At 38.3% G+C, this 27,769-nt stretch overlaps 1 protein-coding gene across 3 annotated transcripts; it reads right to left on the bottom strand.

The window, feature by feature from the left end:
- Positions 1 to 1,297: 1,297 nt before the first annotated feature.
- On the bottom strand, positions 1,298 to 24,475 carry LOC102783648 (receptor-type tyrosine-protein phosphatase epsilon-like). 3 transcript variants are annotated; one of them, XM_006783723.3, is made up of 21 exons: positions 24,205 to 24,475; positions 17,170 to 17,401; positions 11,323 to 11,394; positions 10,040 to 10,136; positions 9,555 to 9,628; positions 9,001 to 9,137; positions 8,758 to 8,848; positions 8,524 to 8,600; positions 8,399 to 8,435; positions 8,218 to 8,315; positions 7,523 to 7,642; positions 6,008 to 6,171; positions 5,182 to 5,317; positions 4,844 to 4,993; positions 4,287 to 4,380; positions 3,838 to 3,914; positions 3,565 to 3,699; positions 3,215 to 3,340; positions 2,884 to 3,035; positions 1,819 to 1,954; positions 1,298 to 1,720 (listed from the first exon to the last, which is right to left on the bottom strand). In XM_006783723.3, the coding sequence occupies exons 3-21, from the start codon at positions 11,387 to 11,389 to the stop codon at positions 1,646 to 1,648; spliced, it is 2,043 nt and encodes a 680-aa protein (XP_006783786.1). In that variant the 5' UTR covers positions 11,390 to 11,394; positions 17,170 to 17,401; positions 24,205 to 24,475; the 3' UTR covers positions 1,298 to 1,645. The 3 variants fall into 3 exon arrangements, with proteins under 3 accessions (XP_006783786.1, XP_006783787.1, XP_035760766.1); XM_006783724.3 differs by having other exon boundaries at positions 17,227 to 17,401; XM_035904873.2 differs by lacking the exons at positions 10,040 to 10,136; positions 11,323 to 11,394; positions 17,170 to 17,401; positions 24,205 to 24,475 and adding an exon at positions 9,763 to 9,943.
- Positions 24,476 to 27,769: the final 3,294 nt, after the last annotated feature.

Raw genomic sequence — 27,769 nt, 5'->3', positions numbered from 1 at the left:
ATGCTTGCGCATTTCTAACATCTGCAGCAAGGTCTCACTGTCAATACCCTTACTTCATAATATTCTTTCTGCATGACAAAAGATTAAAGTCCACATTGCAGTAAACCTTAGTGATGATCAATGGCCACTAGTATTTATGTACAGACTAAATTAACCGAAGAAAATGATCAGTGTGTCATGAATGAACCAATCTTACAAAGTTACAATAATGAAAGTACAAACACAGTAGAAAGCTCTTCACCAAAACTCCCGAGCATACTGTTGAAAAATAATTAAGTAGAAGCCTTGCAAAAATATATGCTTTGTTTTTGCCATTTAAATATGAAACCAAGACAACTGTAGCTATTACAGTCAAAAAACGCCAGCGTGTGCATGATTCATATTTTGCCCAAGCATTGTTATTTGAGATCAATGCTTTCTTCTCGCTTCTTGCTTCCTGTGAATGAAAAAGGTTTAGCTGCATCAATTATCAGCTGTCTCTACTGTGTTTTTCCTCTTTTCTTACACACTTACATATATAATTTATATTCTGAGAAGTGTCTCTACAAACAGTTAGCCGATGATCCATACATGAGACCACCATTGAAAAACAACGCATTTTTAAAAATGTATATATAATATCTAAATTAAACATACAGTAAACATCTGTTTTATCTTTATTAAAATTGTGTCACTTGGTGACAAGTCTTTCACGACTAGAACTTCTAATCAGTATGGCACTGCTTTATGCAAACATGCAAAAAGGTGTATAAAAATGTTTTTTTTTTTTAAGTAAAATGTGACTGCAATGATACATTTGAATTCATGTAATAATACAATATTTTCTGCCTGTTCCAATGTGGGCTAATTACATTTTGCAGAGTCAGGCACGAATCCACTAAGTAATATTGCCACAGGCAAAAAGAAAGTTGGTGAAGTTGAATAATATTGCAGCAGGCAGCAGCTGTTAAGTTATTCCCAGACAGAAGTGAGGTAATTTGCAGCGTCTAACAGAATGAATTGTGTCTGAAATTTTATGTTTTACTTTGAAATAAAAGTAGATCATAAATACTAGTTACACATACTGGTCAATGTTATTTTAGAAAAAACATTATTAATTGCATCCTACTGTATTTGTAAAACACACTTTTTTGCTCTTCACACCAATTAAACATGTTAAGTGTGCGACATAAAGTACAATGTAAACTCAAGGCATTGTGCTCAGTAACTAAAATGAAAACTGGTGCACTGTACAATGTACTGGGTATTTTTGTAGGTAAGAAAATATATATATATATATATATATATATATATATATATATACATATGTTGATAATGTTGCAATTCAGTTAATACTCCCTTTAACAATTCTAAAATGTTGTATACTTGCATTATAATTTTCTTTTTTTTTTTTACAATTTATCCAAGCCATTAAGTAAAATTTGAATTACTATATTTTACAATGGGGTACTTGAAGATCAAACATTCTCATAAGAGACAGACTTTTTTGTGGACCACATGTTTTCAGTTATATTAAAGTATATTACACCATTTAGTTTAAATCTGTACTCATGTGCAAAATACTACAATTGCTTGCTTTAGAAAACAACATTCAGAAAAAATTGCATATGTTAATTTGACACAAAGCATACAGAGCATTATTACACTATTTGAAATTGGCGTAGTCTGAGAAAATGTCAACAAAATCCTGGACCACTCTGTAGCAGAAGTCGTATTGCTCCTGCAGAGAAAAGCGAAAAGAAAAAGTGTCACCGTGCAGAAATGATTCCAAACATGTTTATGCACAGCAGGTTTGATGTTATGTAGTTTTACACCTACCACGGTCTGAACCATGTGTGGTCTCTGCATGCGTAAACTCTTGACTGTCTGAAAAACGTCCAGGAGGCCTTCAGCTTTCACTCTTTCCAGAATGTTACTGAGGGCAATGAAGGTACCCGTCCGTCCTGCACCGGCACTGAGGTCATTAGGACAAAAATATTAGAAATCTCATCATAAAATGTGAACATTAAAACTTTGCAGAGGAACTACAGACAATTATGAAACACACCGCAGAAGATGAACAACAAGAAAAGGAACCATTTTTTTAAGAGTAAAACTGCAGTGAAACTCTTGTAATCTCACCACATCCTTTTTCCATTTAACTAAAAAAAAGTTAGCGGGAGAAAAAGGTGACCTCTGTGTAATGGTGCTAATAATTATCCCCACTTAAAGAGAGGCTAATCCAAACGCTAACACTAATCAGTCTAGAAGCTCAGTGTTTGACTGAGTCAATGTTTACAATGATGGTGGGATGGAGGGAGAAAGACAGAGAGAGACAAGGAGTGAGCACGAGAGCGATGTGCGATTTGGAAGAGAAGTGTAGAGAGACGTTAGGGATTGCAGCGGGTTAGCCCCATTCCCAAGAGACAGAGAAAAAGCTTTAAAAAGCCCCTCTTAGACAAGTGGTGATGAAGGAATAGAAGAGAGTGATGACACCATTTCCTGTCGTTAGCTCATCTTATCAGATTAATCATAGTGGGAGTCAGAGGAGATTTCACTTTGAGAGGTTTTAATTGACTGTGAATCAGTGGATTGGATCAATCCCACAGGGGCATGCTGCTTTAGAATCACTTCACCTGAAGCTAGGTTCTGATCAAAGCTTTCACAGCTAAGTCTTTATAAGGGATCACATAAGTGGTTTAGGCATAGAACACCAAGCCTACCGAGGAGAGGAAAAATGTACAATTTATTGTAACAGACATTTGTAGGAGCAAAAAGTAGGGAAAATGAAATGGGTTATATTAAAAAGCATGAGTGGACAACCACAAAGTGTAATATAGTGTATATAATTTCCATCTGATGATGTGCACCACGCTGCAGAATTCTCAAATTGAAGTTCCTCACCTGCAGTGCACAATTATGGGACGGTTTCCAGACTGCTGCTGCTGCCTCTGCACAGCGGCAATAATGTCAATCATCCCTCTTCCCTCGGCTGGTATTCCGATCTCAGGCCATCCGTGGAAGTGGAAGTGTCGGACATGTTGTGACTGCTTTTCCTGGTGTTGGGCAAATCTGATTTGTTATTTTCATCTAATTAAAAAATGTAAATGGAATGAAATGACATGAACTTTAATTTGCTTTGATGATAACAGCACAAAGAAAACAGGTTGGGAAATTTGTTCAAGTGAAATGCCAATTTTAATATTGTTAAGTGTTTTAATTAAACATTACGCACTGGTCTGTAGGTGAGAACCATGTCTTTGAGAGTGAAGGTTTCACACTGTGTATCTCCAGTCAGCTCCACCGTATAATCTCCAAATGTTACACTGCCCTCTGATGGCCAATACCGGTAACACTTTTCCTGGTTGAAGAGTTCAAATGGAAACGCAAACAGGCTACAGTTAACTGGTTTATATAGTGTTTGGTTATTATAACATGAGAATTAATAAAGGCAAAACCTCAACACACATTGACAATTATGCAAACTGCATGGAAAATAAATATGAAAAATTGAATAATAAAGCATGGTTTAAATGTTCAACTCTGCTTTTCAACCTGTACTTTTGCAAGAACACCATACTGTACCTGCTCCCTCTCTTTGAGTTCGGTGAGCATAACGATTGAATGGCACCTCCACTCCCACACCATCCTCCAGAAGTCCTCCACTGTGTGAGACAGTGGGCCCTGGGTTGCGATAAAATAGTCCTTCTGCCTGTAGCCCTGGAGGGCAGATCATCTGGTAAACAACACTTGAGAGTGCAGCAAACATAATATTTTGCATTGTTTGTAAAGGAAACAATGAGCTTTATATATACTTCTATGGGAAATCTATACAGGAGGTCGTGAGGGAGTGCTTACATCAATAAAGGAGGCATTGATGTAGTCGGTGAACTCCTGTCCTCTTTTCACTGAGAGTATTACTCGGTTGAAATCATCTGCAAACAGAAAAAAAGGAAAATGAAACTTTTCACAAGTGATTCCTAATAAAATAAAACTTTGAAAGGGCTGACGAAAAAAAAAAAAATCCTAGCCGAGCTAAAACTTTAGCTGTGTTATTAAGGCCAAACGCGCTGCAGTCTATATCTGTTTTCAGTGGAAAAAGTTGTACCCAGGCTTACTTTTCCTACTCCAACTGCAACATAAAGTAAAGATAGAAGCCCAATTTAAATGTCACTGATCACAGAGACATGAGCTGATTATCCAGATATCTGTGTACGACATCTATAAAATCACCAGCAGGGCGATACTTTGATGTTACTTAGATGTGATGTATTATGAAACTGTTCCGAGTATGAGTGAGTCCTTACACGGAATGATCTGAAGCACACGGTTCTTCTTCATGTTGGCAGGAAGGTTCCCAGTTCTCATGTTCTCCTTCATTATGCGAACGTTGGTCAGCTTCTGATGGGAGAAAACACGCACAGACGGAAATGATGAAAAAGTACATATAGAAAAGTACAATGCTAATAAAGCTGGTGAGTCTTTTTAAAAACAGATGACGCTGGAACATTTCCATACTTGTAACAAGTAAAAGCCAAGAAGCTGGACAAAAAACATTAAGGTAGAGACGAAGAAGAGGTGAAGAAGACGCATTGGGGAATAATTCCTTCTAGTGTATAGGGAACTGTGAAGATACTTTGTAGCAAAAACGTGAAATTTTCACAGAGCTACAGTAAATTCTATGAGGCAGATGGTGGTGCCTTATAAAGTTTAGTTGATCCAAAGCATTGTTATTTATGTTACTACTGCCAAGAGCTGCACCCTGGGCAAGTTTTCCATGAAAATATACCCATGCAGGGCGCAGGGTGATGGGCACGATTCATTACTGTCTGAAATGTTTAAGAGAGAGCTTCTTTCTTCATACCCTGAACTCCTCCTCCAGGCCCAGCCTGTCGTGGGGAGCCCTGGTGTTGTGAAGCCTCTGCAGATGGCCCTCCAGAGAGCACACATCTAGCTCCGTATCTCCATACAGATAGTACTCCAGCAGAGCCTGGTAGATAAAGGAGTACTGCATCTAAGAAAGAGGAAGACGAGAAGACGAAGTTATAGAAGTAGTTGCTTTGGTTTGCCAAACTATTTCCCACTATTTTTGCATCACAGACATTGTTGTTTCCTATGCCCTCGCTTGTTTATGCCACGACCAGAGCAGCGAGTTGAGCTGTCAGTCCAAGGTACAACAGGTCGGAAAGGGTCAATACTTACATCTGTCTGGATCAGTTGACAGCGCTGTTCTCGTATTCTGCTCACAAACCCAAAGACATCCACTCTCTGTTCTATGTGCATCATGTCGATCATGCTGTCAATGACAATGAATGTCCCAGTCCGCCCAACCCCGGCACTGTGGAAACACAAACAAGAAGCCTCAAGGTCTTCTCTGTAACAAACAGCAAAGTGTACAGAACACTGAAAAATGTGGTTGGGAAGGGTTGAATGTAACATTATATTTACATGTGCAAGAGCCTTCACAGGAGTGAATGTATACATACCACAAACACCTGAACATTTCATTTTCTATGCGCTTTTTTTTTGGCACAAGTTATTATATTTCTCTCAACATAGAAGTCAATTGTGAACAGCTACAACCATATGTAGAAGTACTTCACCTCTGAAGCCCAAGCACAGCCCTAATAAATTTACAGGGGTCATTTCAGCAGACGACACCTCTGGGAGCACAGAGCTTGGATTCCACGGTGGGGTGTTGAGGTCTTTTCAATGGGCCCCATTCAAGAACAACAGTTCCACCTCCCTGAGCACCTGTTGCAGCAGTTGCTACAGTTGGCTGCAGATTTCTTTGGTGGGGCTTAACACTGGTTGGTCAGGCAACATATACACACCCTATGCAAGGATTTTTATTCATCCGCAATGGGCTTAACTGTAGTTTTTATTAAATTTGTTACCTTTACTCATAACTATGAGCACTGAAAAAGTCTTTCCTGCATCCTAACAATGAAATGCATCAACTCACACCGGATTTATATAACTGTGCTCAGATGCCTTCTTCTGGCTTCCTTTTTACTGCACATTTTACCTGCAGTGCACAACAATAGGTCCAGCGTAGGATGGATTGACAGCTTTGACCTTCTTGAGGAATTTCAGCATGCCGATGGGTGAGAATGGCACTCCGAAGTCTGGCCAGCTGGTAAAGTGAAGCTGGGTGACCAGCCGGGGAGCTCTGGGACCATCGCTGCCCTGCTGCGAAGCAAAGACGCACAAGGTTCATATCGGTGCATAAATAATGCTTTGAAGGCACAAATAAGTCATCTGTCTTTTTATTTTTACAAAGCCAGCCAACCACAGACCTACTAGAAAAGGAACTTCAGTTTTATTGATTTTTTTTGTCATTTTGCTTTTTGGGGTAGAATGTAATTATTAAACACTTTGCCTCACTTTCATTTCTCATCGATACTCTAGAGATCAGAATTCCATTCTCTTGAACACTTGGTTGCTTTGTGTTCTGAGAGCTGAATGTTAAAGCACCCAGTCTGTCAGGTTGTACTGAAGAGCTACAGCAGTCACAGTTTTTAGAGTCAGAGAGGATATCTGTGCTCGTCTAGCTTCAGATGGAGAGGGAACAAAGTGAATTTTGGAGTCTGAAGGCTTCGCAGTACACTGAGTTGGCATCCAACTCGACAGTCAAAAAGACAAGAAAAAATACAGATACTGTATGTGTATGAATTTGGAAAGATAAAATGACGGAGCCAAACACTGCATATTAATACAATTCTCGCTGTATTTTAAATACACCTACATATTTATAATTTATGCTGTGTCTGTTATCTATAGCCTTTGATATTCTCTAATATGTTTCCATACTGGTTTTTCATTTATTTATTATATTTTGGATCCTATTAACGTTTGCTAAAATGCTCCAATTTCCCCATGGGGACCATTTTTGCACCATCTCACCGCGGCTTAGTTTCATCTTCAATATTTAATAAGAATCTAGCAACTACACACATAGGTTGTTACATTATTACAGTAATTAAGAAGAATATTAAGAATAACTCGTAAAATTACAGTATTACTTTTAAACCATGTGTAGATGTTTAAATAAAAGCAATAATGTACGTTTATTTTTCCTTTCCTTACAGTACAGTATTTAACGGCTGCAAAACCATATCACACACACACACCAGTGTGTGAAATATACTCCTGGAAACACCTACTCTAGCAGGAATTACCACAAAGATGTTTTTCAGTACTTTGGCAGGTGTTTATACACTATATGCACAAAAGTATTGGGTCACACCTCTTAATTTGTGAATTCAGGTGTTTTCAGTCCCATTGCCACGGCTGTATAAAATCAAGCACCTCGTCATGAATCTTTGTACAATTTCTTCCCTCCTAGATATTCCGCTATCACGTATAAGTGCTAAGGTGCATAGTGTGTAAAAGACTCCAACGCTGTGCTGACTTTAAAACTAATCGTTTCTAAACCTCTGTGCACTCTGTGCTTCATGCCATGGTTTACATGGCCGAGCAGCTCCTGTAAGACTAACGTGTAGGTGGTCAGTACATTTGTAGATTCACATATTTTACTTACATATTGAACACAGAACTTTCTAATGGTGTAGTCCACCAGTACAATGACATCCTCTAACGCCACCCTGATGTTCCCGTACATCCAGCAGCCTTTTTCTGGCCAGTACTGATAACATTTTTCCTGGTAATGGAGAAAAACAATACAAATTATTTTTGTGGTACTGCAAGGAAAATGAATGCCACTAAAAATGCATAGAAGCTCATTTGTCCTTGCAATTGTTGCTATAGACATGCATCTATTTTGTACATACTATACCCACATATAAAACTATCTATTTGATGTGTGCCTTTTACAAATTCAAAGGCACTCACAGCGACTTTGTGCTACTCTTTCAGTCAATAAGATCTTCACAATGACGTTTCAACTCATTAAATACATTCTCAGACTAATTATCATGAAGCCTCCTAGGATCTTATCAACAATTATTTCATCATTGATCCTCATTGCCTCTATTCTGCCCCATCAAACCTGCTGTTGAGCGCTCAATTGATCATCCCTTTGAGGCTAAATTTAATGCGATGCTAAGTAATCTGCTGGGTGACACTTTGCATGGATTCTCAGTTAAGAGAGGGGGTCGAATAAATTATGTCCATGACTTTGGGTCTTGAGAACTTAAAAGGGTTTTCACTAAACGTGCATCGGAGGCACGGGGATTTTAGATTTCTTTAGAATAATGCAGTGCAGAGAGAGAATACCTCCTTCCTTTCTTTTAAATTCGTCAGCATTACTATAGTTGCTGTTTTCTGTTCCCAAATCATCCGCCAGAAGTCAGCCACTGTCTCAGGTTTTGGACCTGAAACAGAACCAAGAAATGTAGTAAAACCAAAGTGAAAATGGTTATAGACTTGGGTAAGATGAGAGAAAATGTGCATTTACCTTGAGCTGCAATGAATTTGTTCTTTTCTTTATAACCCTATGTGTGATTAAAAAAAACCAGTAGTGAATGAACATTTTGATGAGGAATTTTATTCACTTTATAGCTTAACCTAATTACTACTCACATCTATGTAAGATGCATTTATGTAGTCTGAGCACAAGTGTCCATCAAGATGACTTAACACCACCCTTGAATGATCGTCTGTGGAACAGAGGGGAAAAAAGGTAAATAAAAGTGGTTCTTAATTTTCATTTCAGCCCACAGCACGTTTCCTTATGTTGGCTATCAATAAGTCTGCAAGCCAGAGGGCTTTTGCAGAAATACTGTCTCCAACTGCAGAATATAGATCCTCACTCACATGGTAAAATATTTGGATATCTGTTTTTCTCTCTGTTGTGCTCTCTGCTTGCCTCCTCAAAGGACCCATGGTGGTAGTAACACGGCAGTGACTATAAAGAGAGAATCCAATCCTCATGAGATAAAAATAAAGCCACGGGTACAAAGGCTGCTAACATATAATCTTAGTACTGTTTTTGTACACTTTTTGCCGTATGGTTGCAGAACAAAGATCTCAATCCACACCAAATAAATGCATGCTTACATTGAACTCTTCTCTGAAGAGCTTGCCATCATCTGCAGAGCGTATCCGGTACTCCTCCTCCAATGAGTCCAAAGGGATAGGGAAGTACCTCTTGGATGGTGAAGGAGATCTGGGGAGGAGGACCACTGTCTGCTCTCCTGTGGTTAAAAGAATATATGGTGGTCAGACTGCTAATGTCTCCCTGTAGAGAACATTACAAGCTCTTACAGCACCTGCAAAAACAAGCTTGATAGCTATTAAGATTTCCTACTTCAGGGGGTATATCACGACAGAAATGATTTCTTAAGCCATAAACATGCCCCTGCTGCACAAAACTGTCTTAACTCAGAATTTGGCCTTTCTGTTTATTTATGTCGTTTTTTTACTTGAAGTGAAACTTCATATGGTTCCCTACAGGGTAAGAGCCTTCACAGCTACTTTGGACTCCAGATCGTGAAATCTTTCTTGTCCATAAAGAGACTGAATTTATAAACCAAATAAAAAAAGGCTTAAAAAGCAAAAAGGTTGCTTTATATTTTCATGCAGTGGTTATATTGAGTACAGCACCGACGTACCTTGCTCCTCCAAGAAGCCGTTTGGAATTTTTTTATCCACTGAGGTAACCAGAGCTTTCCTATGGTTTTTGAACCTACGGTAAAGACAGGGTGAGAGGTGAAGAAAAGCACAACCATCTATTAAAGAGAAAAAAAGAGCTAAGCTTGATCTCTACAATGGTGCCACTAAGCACATAAGTAAACAACAAATACCAAAACCAATATCAACCATCTCATAGAACCAAAGCTGTTCCTCCTCATGTTGTTGTCAGCTGGCTGGTCAGTGAATGAGTGTCTCTGGCGTGACTTGACCTAGCCGTCTTTGTTTATTGTCTTAGTGGAAGAGCAGCTGTTTATCCATAAGCCACTGCTGACCGCCTATTTAAAAACCACCCCACCCCGATGCCCCAACCTAATGTATTCACCCTCATGCTCGCGCACATACACGTGAAAAGGGAGCTGGAATGAGTGAGAAAGTGTTCATGTGTATGTACAGATTTATTCACCGCAGGCAGTAGATTGTCAGCAGGACAACGATGATAAGAAGAAGGGATAAAACCAGTGTTGAAGGCAACACATGCACACCCTGATGGGTGGAGTTTCCTAGATAAAAACAAAGTGAACAACGTATATTAGTTTACAACAAAACAAGCTTTTAATCTAGATATCACATATTATGGAATATACTATATCTGGGATGTCAAGGGCCACATGTAGCCCACTTTGATCCCTTTCTGTCAATGTGAAGACATTTAACAACACATTTAAAATAACTGAGATTTGTTAATACAAGAAAAAGTGCAATTTCAACAGTACATCTCAGTTTTTCTATTTGATAAACAAATGTTGGTGTAGTAAATGAAATAAATGTATCACCAGGAATAAAAAATATAAGTAAATGTAAACATTTTAAAAGTTCTGGTAGCTCATTGTCCAGACTCTCCTGTAATTTCAAAACTAAAAGTGATTTATGGATTTTTTTTATTGTTGAGCCACAGTAATGAAAAACAGAAACTCTTCTGTTTTTTATCTATTATTAACCTATTACTTAACTACTTGAGTGTAGTATTCAAGGCAATGGGGAGATCTTCATGAGTAGGAAAAGCTATAAAACTTATGAAAATACAGTCAAAAGTCCAAAATCTATGCTTGCCTTGACATTTTCCAAAGCCATCCAGCTGGCCAGATTGGAGTCTTTGCTCAGCTGATTCTGGCCCCCGGGGCTTACTGTGTGTTTGACAACCTTGGACTATATTACAGAAATATACTGCAAATACATTATTTGCACATGAAGCAGAGCTTTGGTTGAAATAAAAAAAAAAAAAATTAACCTTTAAAGATCACTCATTGACAATTTATTTTTTCCTTGTTTTATTTAAATTTAATTCAAATTAATTTGTAAAGTGGTTTTAAGGGCATTTCCTGGACTATTTTTTACTGGAAGTCACTAATTACTTAAGAAAGAGCATTATTATGTGAAATGTGAATCTTTTCTTTACAGCATGACTTTTTTTTTTACATTTTCTGAAACATCGTAACTGAATCCATAAATGACAATGGGGCATAAAATAGAGGAAAATATAGGGTAACAGAAAAGATCAGCAATATATGTCTTAAGTTTGTTTATTAAGTCATAAGGTACGAGATAGACAAGTTCGAGTAACGGTGAATTCAAGTCAGTTTATCTGGTTTTCCTTTATATGTGAAAAGAAAAATCGTATCTTTCTAGAGTCTGGCTTTAACATTTACTTCTTAGACAATATAATTGCTCAGTTGTTTCATCAGTTACCTGCAGTTTGGTTCTCATGAGAAGAATTATTCACAGGAATAGAGATCCCAATCAGAAACAACACCATTGTCACTGTGGATAAAAGAAAAAAAAAACAAACCCCAAAGCAGTCACTTCAACAGAAAAAAACAAAAAATAACAGAATAAATCCTGCAATTCTACACAAACTCCACTAGACGGCACCAAACTGACATGAAATGCATCTACAGCTGGATACAAAACATAGAGGGCACAAAGGGGAGCCGGGCTTTGAAGATGTCTCTCTGCTGAGCAGTTAAAGTACTTGTGGGAAATCTGCTTGCTGTCTTGTCCTGTCAGGCTGACTTGAAAGAGCAGCATCAAATAACCTAATATTCAGACATCAAACCAGAGAGGAGGCCTTAACCCACAGGTGACAGTAACCATATACCCTATGGGCCTAGAGGATTTGGCAGTGGAGCTGAGCTCAAGTAGTATTTGTTCGAGACTATCTTGTTTTGCTGTGGTCTGTTTGATGTACAGCACTATGCAAAGCTTAGCGACAAGACACACGTGTACTCACTGTACTTTGTTTTTTTACAAAAGTAAGTTCATGTTGTACATTTAAATACGTTACACCTCTGCCTCACCGAACCTTCTCCCATATTCTCCATCTTTCACCGTTTCTTTCTCCGCTGAACCATAATTTTACTCTAAACTATATTCTAACTCTTTCCTTTGGCTTTATAGCTGAAAGCTTTTAGTGATGTATTTGGGGCAGAGTGCCACGAGTGTCCTTACAAAAAGGAAAACAGTATGTCAAATTCCTTACAACTTCGTCAGAATTAAATTAATTCCAACACATTATGTCTGTCTTTTTTATCTACAAAGTACCAATTTCTCCAAAATCATATCCATTTCTTCTTTCTTTCCCATCCTCCAAACGAGAGGGTATAAAAATCACAGAATAAATTGGGCAAATGGGGCAAATCTGTCTAAATGGCTTTGATGGAATAAATGGGAGAAGCAAGAATTGAGTGTCCTAATTTATCCTCTGTTCTACCTCCCCGACTTGTTATAGAGGCCACAAGACTGGATGGAATAATTCATTGTGTCAATTTAGTTCTTCTAGAAATGGGTCATCTAGGGGCCTAATTTGTGATGTTTGAGAGAATTTTTTGCACATAACCCAAGGGGGGTTTTATATAACTATGGCTCCCAAAGCTTTTGTAGAAAACTGAGCTACATAATAACCCTCTAACAATGTTCCCAAAACAAAATGTATGCCAAAACCTATCAATTACTATTGGACAACAAATAAGTGGCTGTGTTTTGTTTGCATTTCAATTTCTCTCTGCAGCAACACGCTACACAACACCTATGATCGAGACACACATTTACACAGAAAGTTGAGGCTACTGTGCATTTTTTTTTTACCTGAATAATCCCCGGGAAGACAACTCAAATAAATCCACCCAATCAATGGCCCAGAAGCATGACTGTGTGCAATGCACATACGCTCACTGCCTTTTCACATGTACGCATGCCTGCACATAATGTACACCCCACAGCCAAAGGCAATGTGTTGCATATGTGCAGCACTCTGTCGAAGGAGCCACTTCTCTACCCAGTGTTAACAAGCTGACAGTGCCAGCACCTGTTCCCCGCTCTCCCCCACGAGGCAAGTCACATTCGCTCACATCGTACATCCCGCAACTAGATGTTGCAAGGCATATTGCGCGTATGGGGGTCACCGCACAGGTCATTGCATATCTGTCATATTCTGGCAGCTCCTGTATATACACCGTATAGCCAGGAAATAGGAGAAAAGAGTTTCGTTGTGAAAAGATGTCAAATGCTCTGTTACCTTGAGCAAAATCGTAAAAAGAAGAAACAGTAAGGCATATCTTTTTGTATCACTAAAGAGAAAAGCAGAAGCGGAAAATAGAACAGTGTGAATGAATTTAATGATAAGATAAGCAACTCTAGTGTGACCAACAGAGAAACAGCACAGCTTATACGCTGTACTGACACGCTGTAGCATAACAAAAACACGCTTATAACTTTTTAACCTTACGGCTGGCAATATATATCATAATTAGTAGACCCAGTCATTTAACCCTCATAGAAAGGGGGACCTGTCCAGGGTGTACCCAGCCTCTCGCCCTCTGACAGCTGGGATATGCTCCAGAACCCCCCGCGGCCCTGAAAAGGATAAGCGGGAGCAAATGGATGGATGATTGTGTCATTCCTAGCAGGTATTGCATCGTTCATTCCAGATGCCTGCCTTTTCTCTTCAATGAAATACTTGCAGCAGTGCGATTACTTCAACTTGCAGCACCTGTTTGACATAAATGTTCCCAGGAAATAAAATTATACTGCATCACTTATGTTGGGAGTGCAGACGCAAATCATCCCATCCATGCATGATGTAATGCAACGATTCAGAACGCATACGTCTTGGCCTAATACTTGAGGGCAATATTTTTGGGCATTAGTATGCATTATTCATCAGTGATCTACTTTGCTTTGTGAACACAGAGGAGACAATGATCAGCACATGAAAATAAATGTGTGTGGCAGCTGCAGAAACAGACCCTGCTGGATTTCAGCAGTATAAACTTCAAATCACTCCCCTCCTGGAGTTATGGTATCCTAAAAGATCTGTTTCCAACAATAAAACAAAGAAAACACAAAATAAAGCAAGAAAAAATGTTGCTAACCTGGGTAAGAGAATTTCCTAGTTCTGTTATCAAAATGATTGCCTTCAATCTTAATTAGTTTTGTATTTATCCTCACAGATGTGGCCAGGCAACGTCTTCTTAAAGAAAACAACAACTGTATGAAGCCACCACAAATATGTTCCCTATTGTTGCTGTTTATTTGAGCAAATGCTGCGAAGAATTTAACATATTTTAAATAAAGCAGAGCATCACACCTCGAGGCTTACCATCTGACGTCAGTTAAACACCTTTTTGTAAATAATTTATTATATTCACAGATCAGAGAGAATAAAATAATATGAAGGTTTTACAAAAATCTGATTTTCTTATTTCTATCGATTTCTGTAGATAGATACAGCAACTTCAAAATTATTTATGATAGTCCACATTTCCTAGGCATGGCTCTGGGGTGGGGCTCTTGTGGCCCTCTCATGAACAGGCTAACTTGCTCACTTTATTTGCTTTCTTTACATGGAACAATTCGCCTTGGGAGAGCCTATCAGGAGCAAATTGCCCCGAGCGACACAGCTCCTGGGGTCACTAGGGTACAAAACCTCCCCAAGGTGGCGATTCAGCTACGGCCACAAGCTGTGATATAGGACTGAGGTTCCAGAAATGAACGACCTCCGAAGGGTGTCTGGGCTCAGTTCTAGTGATAGGATAAGGAGCTCGGTCATTCTGAAGGAGTTAACAGTGGAGGTACTACTCCTCCTCCAGAATGTCTCCCAGGTGCCTCCTAAGTGACATTATATCTCTCGGCTACCTTGCAAATGCCTCAGAATCACACCCAGATGATAGATGATTATCTATCTATGTATCTATCTATCTATCTACAGTGTATATATATATATATATATATATATATATATATATATATATATATATATATATATATATATATTGATTTGTCCTGACCCAGACCCAAATTGTAATATCTGTCAACTGTAATGTCCATTCATGCAAGCATAATGATTTTTAGATTATTTGAGTCATCCTGTTTCCATAATGTGATGCTGTGCTGCTATTCATAATTATGGGAGATTGAGTCTACAGGAAAAAGGAGAGACCTATTGTTGCTCATAAAGTATATGCTACTCAACCCTGATTCCATATCTGCATAAATCGGTTTTTATAGTCAAACACATCTGTTTCTGCTCATACAGCTTTTCTTTTCTTTAGCAAAGTCAACACTCGACTTTGATTTCACTTGATTTCTGTGCCGTCCATTTCAGCAGCACACTGTCGATGTCAAATGCATGCAGATAAAATGACTTTTTAATGTAAATGCAATTTACCGTGTAGTTTAACATGACAACCTGCCTAGCCACTGTGTTTAAACAAGGCTAACAGCCTAAAGCCTCTGTGACTGTACTTACATCAGCATGTCACCAAAATGACAGCATTAACATATGTGCAGCTCTCTTTCGGGCTTGCCACAGCAGATCATCTCCCTCTATTTCACCCTATCCCTAACATCTTCATCAGTCACAGCAAACCTCTGCATTTCCTCCTTCCTTACATCCATTAATCTTCGTGGAGGTCTCCCTCATTTCCTACTTTAATCCCGCTTTTGTCTTACTTTAGTTTTGGCACTTTAACAGCCAATATAAGCCGCACTTTTCTTTTATACCATTTGACTTCATTTCCTGCATTTAGGCTCTACACATGCTATACTGTGACAGTTTTCAAGGTTTTTATCAAATACAGTTAACTACATAATAACCAATCACAGCAAGTGCCCTTACATTGCCTCCCAAAGCACTCTCCAAATGCCTCCAACTGATCCAATTAAAACCAACTGTAATGTATAGTCTGCCATTTGGAGGATAGCTAGCACGCTGGCATTTGTAATTAGTACTATGAAAGAAAATGTGAATGTCTAAAATGTATTTGATGTCAAGGATGTTGGGGCATTTCACTCATAAATGGCTCGTTTAAGCATTATTCACCCCAAATGACATTCAGATCAACATTGCCTCTGGACACTTACAAAGTATAGCACTTTCTTCTATTTCATTGGGGTTATTTACTTTTTAACTACAGTTGACACTCTATATTACAACTACGCAGTATGTATGTCTGGTTAACAAATAGCAGGTACACCGAGCTGACCCTGCTGAAAGCTTACTGCCACTGAAAACACCACTGCTTTGAAAAATGCATGCATTTGTAAATTATTCAACATGTTCCATCAATGACACTGTGTAGAGGGCATCTATGGCTGTTTGCCAGATGCAATGCTAGAGAAGAGCAGTGCATGACTATATATATATGTGCCCAACACAGTGTTTAAAGCGTTTAAAGAATATGGATAATATTTACTGCAAACTTAACTTTAAAAAAAAAAAAGAAATATAAAAACTGTTCATAAACAAAAACAAAAAAATCCAAATAGATAGCTACATCCAATTGTGTCTCAGTGTCCTCAGATCGATAAAGATTCCAAGACAGATTCACATTGTGTGCTCGGCATGAAAGGATAAAAAGGATAAAAAGATTTTTTTGGTTTCCAGGGAACAGAAGAACAAAGGCAGTGCAAAAAAAAGAAGAAGAAAGAAACGAATACCAGAAACAGCCACCACTTCCATTGTCAAGCGCCAAGGAAAAGGATGGAATGAGAGCACAAACACATGTCAGTAAAGTGTGACAGCAGAGAGGCAGGAGACATGAAAGAAGAGATGAGATGAGAAGAGGGAGGAGAGGAGTTGAGCTGCAGGAGATAAATGTCAAGATTCTGGCTTCACAGATAACAATCATAATGGAAGACATCCTTACTATACAGAGGTAGTAAAAAGAATGATGCTTCACAGGTTTGGGGAAATCACTGCCATATCTTTAAATGCAACTTGCAAATACACCTGTCACAGATTTTATAAAACATCATATTACAACAGCTTTTTTATCAGAAAGACGTTTAACCTAACAGTGGGAATCCTATTGTATCTTTATCTCAACGTTTAAACCATGTTTACAGCTCAAATCCCTGCCTGTTGCATAGTAATGACTGAAAGAATCAATTTGGAGAAACAATTTGAAATTAAATTAGTCTCATCTACAAAGAGGACACAGTCATCATTTCATTATTTCCATTTAATGAATTGAATTGTAATTGATCCTCTAAAAGATAACTGACCTGCTCTGTGGTCAGATGCAATAAAAGACTTACACTTCCAAGCAAAGCCACACTGATCTGCTTTCAGCTGACTCGTCAGTCCATACCAACCATGTGATCCTAGTTCCTTTTCCTTTTCTCTGTTGACTTTATGGGGGTTTTCTACCCAGTCCTTCTCCTACACATCATTTAAGACACCGATAATAGTGTTGAATCAAGAGATCACCAAGGTCGTTGGCAGTGCCTGAGGTTACTCTCAGCTTTGGATCAAGTCACAAGAGAAAACCTGGAAAATAAAGCAAAAATACAATAGTTAGACACATATTAACCATCCTGCTGTTATGCAGTATGTACTGTGTTATATTCTGAAGCAATAATGAATGTAGCTTGTGTTTTACAGATGACTCAAACACATGAGAAATGCATGAGTGCACAGGCAGGGTTAATGAGTAGGGTTTGCATCTGTAAAATACGCCAGAGAAAATGAATATGCATTGCATTTAATCAGCTGAAGGAGTACGTGTATGAATGCTGGGCACTCTTTACTGTGCATGCCCAGCATTCATATACTGTATAGTCCTCTCTTCTATAACATCCTACTGCAAACCAAAACTCTTAAGACGTTAATGATCTCTGACCAAACATATCTTCTTCAATTCCAACAAGATGTTGGTTACAAACAGGACTGTCCAATAAAGTTGTCACCACACACGGCCTTGTACCCGTCCACAGATGTGCCTATAATAATAACCACCACACAAAATGTGTTGGAATTATTTCTTTACTGTTTTCACAAAGATATAAAAGTGATGATATTCTATTGTCTTGAAGTCAGAGAAAGAAAACATGGCCTTTTTGCGCACTCACTCCTACTTTACCGGTATTGCACTGCCCACAGGTGTGAGACACAAAGGCATATTGTTAACACTTGCCACTGTAACGCAGCTTAATAGAGCACAAGGAGAAGAGATGAATTAGTCACCTTATCCAGCTGGATAAGCCCACTCAGTCCGTCTGAGCTGCGGTGAGGAAAATGAATGAACAAGGTTTGGAAAACACCTCTTTTACCCCTTGAAGTAGGAGCAAGTTTTCCAAGTGCTTTACAGCTGCTGGCATTTTGACCTGAGAACTGCAACGCCTTTGTATCTGAGACTTTAGTAATCAGTAATGGTTTTGAACTGCATGTCTATAAAGATGGAAGATCCTCAAGAAAAACACCATAGTTTTTCAGTTTTTTTCAAGGAACACAGATACCAAATTAACCACTTCCCGAACAAGATAGTGTCACAAAGTAACATTTCTGCGTACAGTATTTTAGCTGACAGGTTTGTCATTGCAGTGAACTTTTCAAGTAACGAGTAAAGTAAGGGATTACTATTGCAAAAACGGTAATTAGATTACCGTTACTTTCCCGTAGGAACGCTGCGTTACTGCGTTACTAAAACCAAGATTTTTTTGCGAGAATGTCTCATGACAGTGACGTAAGCAAGTGCAACGTTTGTGACAACAGCTGTGTGCAGATCAACAATGGATAATATATCGAGTGCGGGAGAGAGTATGAGCGTGCAGCGTTTAAAGCGTGGAAGTACTGACCTTACTTTGAGTTTGATTCCATAAAAAGTGACAAAAACATTAGCATCCATTGTGCGTGAAGAAAACTTCTTTTTACAGCAAAAACCCCCCTAAACTTCCAAGCAAGCACCGAGTGCGCCACAACTAATGGGAAATTCACAGAGAAACTCGCGGATTCTTCCACTGACCGCTGCGGCACACCTGCACCAGGGTAAACCTCCGCCTAACCCTACTCCTGCTTTACAGGTGAAAATAGAGCAAAAGGACCGCTAGTCTTTGATTTCATTTATTTTCTGCTTTGTTTTACTTGCATCTATTTGAAAGAGTGAGTGTAAACACACACACAAAAAAACAACAACAATTTTATGTGCTGGAATGTGCAGAAAATAGGTTTATATATTAAACAAATTTCTTCCAGTCAGAGAATGTTGCATATAATTAAATTTTTGCTTGATGCATAAAGTTAAAAGATTAAAACTAATAAAACAAGTTTTAAAAAGAGACTTTTCCATTTGATTACATTTTGTATGATGGATTATGCCGAAAAAGTAGAATTGGGCTGAAAGAGCTATCACTTTATCACCTATTCAGGTTGTAAATCGTGTTTTTAAAAAGTAACTAAGTAACTAAGTAATTAATTACTTTTGAAAATAAGTAATCAGTAAAGTAACGGGATTACTTTTGGGGGGAAGTAATCAGTAATTAGTTACTGATTACTTTTTTCAAGTGACTTGACCAACACTGGTGCTCTATTGTTTTAAAGTCCCAAATGGAAAGACTTTTAAATCTATAAACACTGGGACAAATTAAAAAGATTTTTTATTACTAAAAAGAAAGAACTGGCAAATGTAAATAATATGTCAATTAGAAGACTGTGTTCTTATAGCACTCCTAAATCTGTATTTTGTTGGCTGGCATTTCCAGAAGAAGATCAATTCTGGAGACATTCGGTGACAATACAGCTAAAATGAGACTGACAGATCATTTCAGGTAATATGTTTTTGCCACTTTAAACCAGTTAGTAGATTTGATTTGATCCTGCCTGGTTAACACACTCGAAGCTGAGCTCCTTGGAGCTCTCTGGTAGAAATCCCAGCTGTCTATCTATAAAAAATACTGTTTCAGAGGGTTTAAGAAAAGTGTAGTTATTAAGCAGTGGTAAAAAAAAAAAAAAAGATATTAATGATGGATAAAAATAGTTAAAGTGTTATACTGAAGTTATACACGCTAAAGAATTATGTTGGCGTTTTCACAATGTAATATATTATTATGAATGTTAAAAAGCCTGTGTTAAATTATAATAGGTATAAAAAATGTATGAAATGTGCTAAGTTATTCATACTGTATTTCATGTGTTTAAAGGTCTCTTCGGAGATAGTTAGGCAATCATTTTCAACTTTTCAGCCTTAGTATTTTGGTCCTTTCAGCCCTGAACATTCAGTCCAAAGAAAAGCGAGACATGCTCAGTGCAATTTATTCCAGGCAAAAGCACTTTCTGTGCCGCTCTGCCCATTGACTAACAGAGGAAACATGCACGTCATTAAAATTTGATGTGAGTGCATCATCACCCAGCACTCTGTGATTCAATCATTAATTCATACCACAACAGGCAACCCTGGGAACTGTAGCTAAGCAGTTTTGAAGTAAATAATCTGTTCATTATTATCATTATCATCATTATTATTAGTAGTAGTAGTAGTAATAGTAGTATTATACTGTGATGAAAATATTTATAATCCCCATTCAAAAATGATGGGTGCTTTTCACATGCTCTCGATTTTAAATGATCATGCTATTCAAATCCTGCTTTCCTAAGCCATTAATACAAAATTGATGGCTTTGATATCTGAGGCTCATGTGGTTCCCTGTTATGATGACTCCTTGATTTCATGTTTAAAGTAGGTCTTCGGAGACCATATAACTGTCTGCAGGCACCTTCATTCATAATGCTTAGTGTGGAGAGCCAGCTGAGGTTGTATTTTGCTAGTTGTCGGTTGGAAAATTTGATTTCACGCAGATCACACGGCCTGTCTGTTTGCAAATTTGATTTCATTTGTGTGTGGGGCTGCCCACTGAAAAACTGCCAGGACGACAAGACAAAAAAGGCTGATTTTGCAGCAAGAGAAAAAGGATGTGAGAATGCCTCCTATGTGTTTATTTAAAGCATAGCGAGTTTGAGGCTTTTCATAACCTCTCTGCTCACACTAACCATAAACCTTTAACGACTTGAGCATGTCAGTATTGCCTGAGCCTCAAACACCAGTGCTTTGAAATTAGCAACTACTACCAAGGGAAATAGCTGTAAAATATTATTTTTATACACCCATATGAGAGAATGAGCAGAGTAATCTCCAGCCTGCAGTTTGAGGACACTGAAAGTGACACTTCTAGGGCACAGTATAGGTAAAACCAGGGGCAAGCGATGATAATCACTGCAATTACAGCATCGCCACTCGTTCTTCTGCTGCTCAGCCAAGGATAACGAGTTAGCTTCTTTTACTGGAGTCTACTACAAGTGGCATAAAGTGTGAGCAAACAGAGCAAAACTGCTTTAGGCTATCATATACTTAAAGCTTAACTTAGAGCGTGCGGTACATATTGTACCGCACGCTCTAAGTTAAGACACATTGTTTTATTTAGTTTTCAGCTTCATTTTGACACACCAAACTACTCATCTAATTAATATGGCTCTCTTTAGATTTGCTTGATGCAGGTGTATTCTCTGACTCCCTCACCATGAGAGTTGCCTGAAACAATCTTTGTGTTTAAGTGCAGTGTCTCATTAAAGTGAAAAATGGCTTTCTTCCCCCACTAACAGACAGACTGACAAGGCTAGCACTTCCTCTTCTCACAGCAAGCTGCACCTCAAATCATGGTTTACTTAAGAAACCCTGAGTGAGCACGGCAAGTAGCCGAGCTTGAAACAGACTCTGTGATTATATCAAATCTATAAACAAAAAACAGACTTGAGTGATATGATAAATTTGAGCAGGCTTCTTTGTTTTAAAAATGGTCTGTCAAGATGTAGACTTCTTAATAAATAAACGTGTATAGGTGTGCCTTAAGTGCATATGTAAGAATGACAGTCGCTGTCATTCGACACACTTCATCATGACTGAAGAGAGTGCGGTCATCTACACACAACTGTAATGTTTTATGAGGTTATGGGGTCTCTTGCAACCAATCGGTCCAAAAAGCATCTCATAGTGCTAAGTGCACACATGCAATCCATAGAATGAAATATAAGCTTCTTTTATCAGTATAAAATATAATGTCAACAGCAAGGTTAGCCCATTTTGATAAGAGAACAATAAAGCAGCTGCACAAACACCAGATAAAAAGAAGTTGGACTTAAGTAAGGCAACATAGAAGGGTTGCTTTGCACAAATCCTCACTGGTTTCACTATATATATCTGCATGAATCACAGGTTTTCTCTACATTAATATCTAATAGATTGTATATAATAGATTGATAATGGATAACAGATTGATACAGTACCTTAAATATGATATCGTTTCCAATGGTTAGCAACCTCAGCTTCTTTAATCTATGACCTCAGCTAAAGCTTTCCTGGGGGAACTTTTGAACTGGCTGCTAGTTTTAAGTCTTAATGTATCCAACATGATGGGTTTTTTTTTGTTTTTGTTTTTTTTTTTGTAAATTATAATTGCTAAAGTTCAAAAAAGTGACTAAAGAAAGGCATTCTTCAGTATGATAACCAACTCATTACCATACAAGCATGTAGTGTTGCTCAGTTTCTTAGTCGTCAGGACTACCCCTTGATGACCAAGATGGTGAAAATGTTCTGCTCAAGGTGTAAAAATGGGACAGTCTGTGAACTATGGATGCAAACCAAGTACAATCAACTTTAGGGGACATATGTGCCCACCTTTAAATAGCATATGTATGTAGGATTTTAAAATAAACAAAGTGCATATATTGTTATGTATTAGCCTTATGTCCCCCCAGACTTTTTCTCTATTTTTCTTCACCAATGGTGTTCAGCACTTGTCTCACATCACATGACACCAGCAAAACCCCAAATTAGGTTTTACAAATTCCATCTGACAGAGCATATGGCAACCACTGAATTGGTCCTCAAGGATGTCACTTTGGCCAAACAATAACAGAAAAGTGGATGATGTTGTAATATTCACTCAACAATAACATGTTTTCTACACATACAGTTGCCATATCAGTGTTCACCACTTCAGTTAATGTTCAGCTTTATAACCAGGCATCCATTTCATCCATCCATGGAAAACACTTAACATTGGCCATTACTTTCAGCTATGCAAACCTGTTTTTAAAAGGCCAGAATCTACCATTTTTAGCATCATTCTTACCTTAGGATACTGAAAAGTCATCATTGGCAAATTAACTTTTTTTAATTAACATGTGTCTAACAATAGCTCGTGTATTCCCAAGGTGAAAAAGATGTGGGCTAAGTAGCTTGATACTCACGCAACAGATGGGGAATGTGAGGTAATACCAAAATTCCCATTAGCTTTTACTGGCCCATTTAATCAGGGATGGAACTGGAGGTTAGGTTATTGTGAATGAGGTTATGGTGAATGAGGGGCATTTATAATTCATGTTTGAACACAAGGCGTTTGAATCAGAGTTCCTTAATGCAATTATACAGACCCCATTCTCTCATTCACCCATTTAAACAGTACCATCCAAACATCTTCACCAGCTACATAGAAGCTCCCTGCCCGTACTGTGCTCACTTGTTCTTGATTTCTACTGCAACACTTTCATATTAGCTCACAATTAGCAAAACAAGCTATTTAATTTCTAAAATGTTATTTAAACTCAAAATCAGAGCACAGCATGTCCTTTCATCAAAACAGCCACATACAAATTAATTGACACATTACTCTCTTCTCACACGATATAGCAAAAACAGATCAAGCTACAGCATGATGTACAACTGCAAAGGAGCTTAGAGGCCTGCCTACTACTGCATGTGTACTCATCCCTTTATATATATATTTTCAGTCTAGAGCAGGGAGCTGCTGCAAGTACAAAAACTGTGACTGAAGAATTACCTATACGTAAAATATCTAAATAAATGATTTAAAAACTGCAGATCGCCGTATAATGAATATAAAATCAATTATTTTATAAATATATATAAATCACATGGGGCATCCTGGTGGTAGCAGGGTGCATGGCATTGCTCCACTAACCCACATTTACTGTAGTCCATGTTGCCAATGTTCAGGAATGACGAAGAAATATAATGTCCAGTCTCCGTGACCTGCGAGCGGTTCCACTCTCTGGATTGCTGCTCTTGCAGATGCTTTTTATGATTTTTGCTTGATGGACAGTGTGATACACACGGGCAGTGGGATGCACGCAAGCTACGCTGACAACCGGGAGCGGCTGGAAAGCTTTGCTTAATAACCGATGGTAAACAGTCGGTGTTTACGCATAAATACGCAAACGGAATTTAAAAAAATAAAATAATAAGCCTGTCTGGTTTCGCTGTGTTTTTCAGCGTATCTTACCGCGGTACTGCGGTGACCTCGCCTCACACGTAGCGGCGGCTGATATCGGCTTGTGTCGTTCTGAACGGTTCGTCCGGACGCCGGTCTCTGCTTATGTCGTTTGGAGAAAAGCACAAAACGCACTCGGTTGTGGAATCATCTGACAGGATCCGAAGAATGCGTTTAGGTTCCCCTGATGATCATGTTTCCAGCAGACCTCTCTGAGGATGTGCTTCCGCCTCCTGCCTGTCTACATGCGCTGAGCCGTATTATGGCAGCCAGAGTGGAGACTGGAGACCCTCCCCCGGGCGCAGAGCAGTATCAGGTGGACGCTCAGCATCCTTCACATTCCTGCATCACTGAGGGATAAAGGGCAGGCCTTTGCATATAAATGCTCAGCCGGCCTTAGTTTGTCTTCTTCCTTATGGCACGTTTTACGGCTGGCATCTTAGGTTGATGTTTGCTCAAAAGAATGCTCAAAAAGCCTTCCTTTAGTATTCTTCTGAGGGTTCTACATTAGGAGTTCAGAAGTGACCTTATTTAATTTTATGATGTTTTCACATATTAACCTCGGCTATATGATGCTATAGATACGACGAATTTCTGACAAAAGGTTTATACATCTTAGTTTTTCTCTCATATTAGCAAGTCATCCAACACTTTATTTCAGTTTTGTGTATAAAGTAATGGAACACTCATGAATAATGCATCATATTGGGTTTATGTGTACACTGGGCATGGTATTTACAAGTAGATGTTAGTGTACGAATTAATATTGCATGAATCATCCCTAATGTATATGTCTTCAGCCCACTGCTGCTCAGGAAATGTTTGCAGTCACATTGCGTTAACATTAATTCCTGCACAGCAAGTGGCATTTGCATGGGAGTCATTATGACTCATGAGCTCCAAGGTAAAAATTTGAAGGGCGTCTGGGTAAAGTGTCTCTCATACCCGTAGATTTGAAGGTAAATTTTAAGTATGCAGAGGCTGTTGAATATTATTGTGATAATAATGACATTTTGTACATATAAAACAAACAAACCAATATGTAGACATACATATATACACACATATGTGCATATACATGTATACATAAATATGTATACACATACATACGCATGTGTATACATATTTATGTTTACACATGCGTATGTATGTGTAAACATAAATATGTATACACATACATACGCATGTGTAAACAAGATCAACAAAATCTACATTATAAGAATTAGTTGTGACAAAAAATGTGCCTCTTAAAGATATTCTAATGGAATAATCCTCCGTGGCATCATAACGTGAAAACATTTAATATAAATGGGCAGCTTTGCTGACCTCTTGTGGAAGGTATATCAGTTAATACAATAATAAGTCTTAAGCTATGGAAAATGAATTTTGTCAATAAATGTGTTAATGCTGTGGGATAAATAATAAATGATTATGGAGTATCTTTGTTTTGAGCTTTGTCTGTTGGTTTTAAAGCTGCATTTGATGTGTTAATAAGACTTGTAGACAGTCAACTGAGGGCTGACAATAACACTTTAGACTGGCTCACAAATTACATGAAAGCTATGTTGTAGACCTGTTATAAAATCTGTGTCTTTCCAGTTTAATATAAACGTCATTTTAGTTTTGTTCATTTCACTGAAAACGATTCCACTCGCTGCATTTAGACTCAGTCATACTTCATACCTCCAAAGTGGAAATGGCCACAGACACGTTCGCTTGGATTGAGACAATTAACAGTGTTCTGGGAGGATGCCTGCAGAAAAATATGTAATATACTATACAACTTCTCTTTATAACAGTGGGCACAGTATAAAAAAAACCCTTTAGTGTTTACATATAAATCTATAACTAAGCACTTTGCAACACAGATGGCAAAATCTATAATTAATAATAATGCACTTCATACATACATATTACATATAATGAAAAAGATTCAACTGCTGTGTAATTCTGACTCATTTATTTCTGAAGGATTTGCAAACATAATGTAGCTTCTGAAATGAGAATAAGTAGCAACTCTGTTTTTGGAATAATCGTGACAGTTCAAAAGTTGCAAAGAATTGAAGAAGCTCTCATTTCATGTTCTTTATGCATTATCATCTTAAAGGCATTTTTAATATATGTGTGTCATTTAAACACCAGCCATCCTTTTGAAATGTGTTGAACACCAGTTGCACATGACACATTCAGCTGGGGGCAGTGTTGCTCTATAAATTCTGCATCGAGCACTGCTAATGCTGAGCCGTGCTTAGTGAGTCATTAAGGCTTGTGTGTGTATGCAACAATGACCCATTCACTCAGATTTACTTAATCACACAATAATATATTTTTGGTTCGCTCCACAGAAAGTAAAAGAAAGCGAACCAGCTGTCATGCTCTGTGCTCATTAACCAAACTGAACTGTGTGTGAATCATGAGGATTGTGCGCCCAGATGTTAGTTGCCACAGAGGAAACACTTAAACCACTTCTTTTTGTAAAAAAAGGAAGACTGATCCGTTAAATATAGCTACTTTAAAATAATTTATTTGTCTCATTCTCATTAAGTTTTAACCAATGACCAATATTTGGTGTATCACTAAAAGTTTGCACCTTCACAGTGAACAGGACCGAGGCTTTTAGCGAAGGTCATTTTGCCAGTGGACAATGAGACACTATGCTGTATGTACATTCACTTCCTCAAGGCTCAAGAGACCTTTAGGGAGGAAAATGTTTTCCACCTGCATGTCAAATAGACTTCTGTCCCGAAAAACACCTCAGCCTGACCTTCATCACTTCTTTTCACCCCGTGTGAAGAACCGATTTCTTCACATCATGACTTTAAGCCTTTAACATCACAGTTTCTTTTTATTTCTTTAGATTGTTCAGTTACAGTGTTGATTTTGTTCATTCATGCCTAACACAGGAATGCTGCTTGCGGTCCGTGGCATATCCAAGCTGCACATCTTAAGCGGTGTCCTTGTACTTGAAACATCTGCAGCTTAGCACTAGCGGGCATATTTTTCTGAAATAGGCCATCGTGACAAGTTGTTCACTAGTGACCGCTGGCAGTGATATAAATTTTTCTTTCTGTCCTGCCTGTTGGGTCTAATGCCAGAGCAAGAGAAAAGGTGCTGCTGTGAGCTTTATGACAAAATGCTTTATCCCCCATTAACCTTCACAGAGTGAATATCAGGAGGGGATTTCAGGTGGAATAAAGCACCAGTGTCAACAGGCAGGTGTGTTGCTGAGCTCAAGGAAGAAGACAGGCTAACATAAGGCGCCCTCTGTCCTTCATTTCTCCTTTTTCTTTTGGGGTCATTCCTTAGCTGGGTGCTGACAGCAACCACTGATAAGAAAATGATTAAGTATCATGGACTCAACCACAATCCAATTCACATTCCCAGCTGCTCTGCAGACTGCAAAAAAGCTGCATCAGATATTTTTTTTCTTCTTCACAGGCTAGAAGTTCTAACCGTTTCTTTTTTTTTTTTAAATTAGTCTTCATATAAGCTTCATATGTGTTTATGGCTGCCTGACATACAGTAAAGTCTGCAACCTATTTTCAGTACATTGTGTTTCTGAATGATCCACAACTTC

Source organism: Neolamprologus brichardi, chromosome 13 (assembly GCF_056152115.1).
Source record: "Neolamprologus brichardi isolate AB-2024 chromosome 13, ASM5615211v1, whole genome shotgun sequence".
NCBI lineage: Eukaryota > Metazoa > Chordata > Actinopteri > Cichliformes > Cichlidae > Neolamprologus > Neolamprologus brichardi.
This window is presented reverse-complemented; position numbering and strand designations above follow the sequence as displayed.